Source organism: Penaeus chinensis, chromosome 21, assembly GCF_019202785.1.
Source record: "Penaeus chinensis breed Huanghai No. 1 chromosome 21, ASM1920278v2, whole genome shotgun sequence".
NCBI classification, from domain to species: Eukaryota; Metazoa; Arthropoda; class Malacostraca; order Decapoda; family Penaeidae; genus Penaeus; species Penaeus chinensis.
In genome coordinates, this window is record NC_061839.1 from 12,223,740 (window position 1) to 12,226,239 (window position 2,500).

Below are 2,500 nucleotides of genomic sequence, written 5' to 3' on the forward strand. Positions count from 1 at the left end.
GAGCTCGAGCGCCGGGAGTCTGGAGGTGTGGCCGTGCTCGGGCGCTAGTAGCACCAGCGTCGACACCGTCAGTAACAAGTCACAAGAGAGCTGGGCCAACATCGTGTGCAGGTTTTTCCGCAGGGCGCTGTGGTGGTTACTTGCTCACAGCAGCGTCACACAGTACTCACAGTCACAAGCGGTGGAGTCCGGTACGAAAAGGTAATTAAGCGTGTGGGAGGTAATGAGAGGTAGCGACAGGTAATGAGGGTATGGCAGGTAGCTTGGCAGGCCTGGCGCGCACAACAAGTACTCGCTTCCTCCGCGGTTACTCAGGTACTACTAAGAAGGCCGAGCCGGGTCTCAGCGTCTTATACCCTCGGACGCGGGGTCTCAATGGAAGTGGGCGGGGCTTCCCTCGGGTTTCTCAATGAACGTGAGGCGGACTTTGGGGTCGTGGTCTGCGTCACTCATCTGGCTCCTCCCTCCTCACTCCGTAGTCCTACCTATGTTTCATTTGTAGCTCTCTCCGGCACTGTATCTTATCACTATCCGTGACATGGCACTGTACGAGCAGTGCGGCGTGCCAGATTACCTCCGCCTTGGGCCTTATGTCGGGATAATAAATCTCCGAGAAAGAGGAATGTGGCATCATCCGACGGCACTATGACACCTCCCTCCTACACCCACGCACAACAATATTCTGCCCCCTCCCCTCACCCTTTCCCCTCGCCCCCCACCCCCGCCGAAGAAGAAACCCGAATGTAATAGAGTCATCCATCTAGACGAACGCTGGAGATCACAAGCTCGTTACATCGAGAAGGAAAACACGCCTTTATGAATGGACTCATCATGAATAATGAATAAAACCGTCTCGCAGCAATTTTTTGGAAGCAGTGTCATCAGAGAAGGGAGGTAGAGCGAGACGCCCATAGTTATCAGGAAAGGACAGTTGATCAGCTTGGGGACTGGCCTGGGGCTCCGAGCGAGGCGTCCCCACATCTCGAGGCATTTCTTGCACTCTCATTAGCATATTAGACGGCGATGTGACCTTGAGGAGTGAATAAACACCTAAAGTAGTAATAAGGATAATGATACGACCTTTTTCTGTAAATTGCTTGTTTTACGCCCACCTTCACTAAGACAGCTGCAGCCTTATGAAAACAACTCTTTGGCAACAATTTACGTAAGTGACATATTGGCAAAGACTTGAGAAGAATAACATCAGAATATATATTATTGTTTGAAAATAATGTATCAACTTCATGTTACAACTGAATATAGTGCCAGTAATGAAGTGATGAAGATGACAGTAATAATTAACATTAATGTCCATAGTTTTCATATAAACACATATGCCTTCCGCTATAATTTCTTTCCTTCTTCGGATTCATATATTACTGACAACTGATACCAAGTCCAACAGTATCACTGTATACCGCAAAAAGAAAATATTTAGTTGTATATTGCTGAACATGCAGCAGTAATAAATACCAAGCACATAAAAAAAATGATTCCATTATAGAAAAAAAAAAAACAGTGTATATAAGCCATACACTGATACTCACATCGAGATGTTGATTCAGATAACCCCTCGTATGTTTATTGTACCTGGAGTCACATTCCTTAGTTTACGTCAATACATGTTAAGCTCAACAATTAAGCTTAATAATACATTTACTCGTGAAAGTCTGCCGATTAAATTTTATATTACCTTAATATCCTGCTCTCTGTATGATAAATGTGTGCCTTTAGATTTCACTCGATGTTTCCGCTGGGTGGCGTCGTCGTGGGACCATTTTCCCTAAGGTCGTGCGGGCATAAATCAAGTGTGTGCCTGCGCTTCTTCTTGAACGTTGTTAAGGAACGGGTCGGACCCTCAAGTCTCTCCTCGGTGCTTTCGAATCCGTGTTCGAATCTGTTTTACCAACGATTGTATCGAAGTGCTTGTTGAATGAGGCTTCGTTGTGTTCGAATCCATGCTTCCGGATTTGTTGTAGAAATGAATATATCGAAGTTACTGTCGAGTGAAGTTTCAGGTGTTTCAAAACAGAGACTTCGAGTTTCGCGGTGGTAGAGGTCGCAAGGGGAATGGCGAGGCATTAGTTGACTTCTCCCCACGACCTGTAATTTTGGAGTGGCATTAGTAATCAGGGCTTCCCGGTGAATGGCTGGACATGGTAGTGCCGGTGATGGCCGAGCATGTGCCAGCGCGGGAGTGGCGGAAATCGTGACTTGGGTGACAAAAGGGTTGGTGATAATAGTTTTAATGGCGGCATTAGTGATCGAAACGGGAGACCTGAGGCCAAATTATGGCAGTAATCAATGGGGATACGACAGCATCCGAGGGCAGAGACGGTGGGGGTAGCATCAGGGGCGTTTTATACGAGAGAAGTAGCAGTACTTGTGGTTAGATTTGTTTTTTTTTTATGTCTGCTCCCTCGCTGTCGATCTGGCAGCTTCCCATAATTTAGTTTTACTGTTTAAACACCTACTCCCTTGTTTCCTGTCTCCATGATTT

General features: G+C 46.4%; 1 protein-coding gene across 1 annotated transcript in view; it reads right to left on the reverse strand.

Moving 5' to 3' along the window:
* The window catches only part of LOC125036486 (protein giant-lens-like), a 20,685-nt gene extending 20,352 nt beyond the window's left edge, over nucleotides 1-333 (reverse strand). The window contains exon 1 of the mRNA XM_047629106.1: nucleotides 1-333. This exon is cut by the window's left edge and continues 87 nt beyond it. Coding sequence (XP_047485062.1) covers nucleotides 1-102 — 102 coding nt within the window. The 5' untranslated portion in view covers nucleotides 103-333.
* Nucleotides 334-2,500: the final 2,167 nt, after the last annotated feature.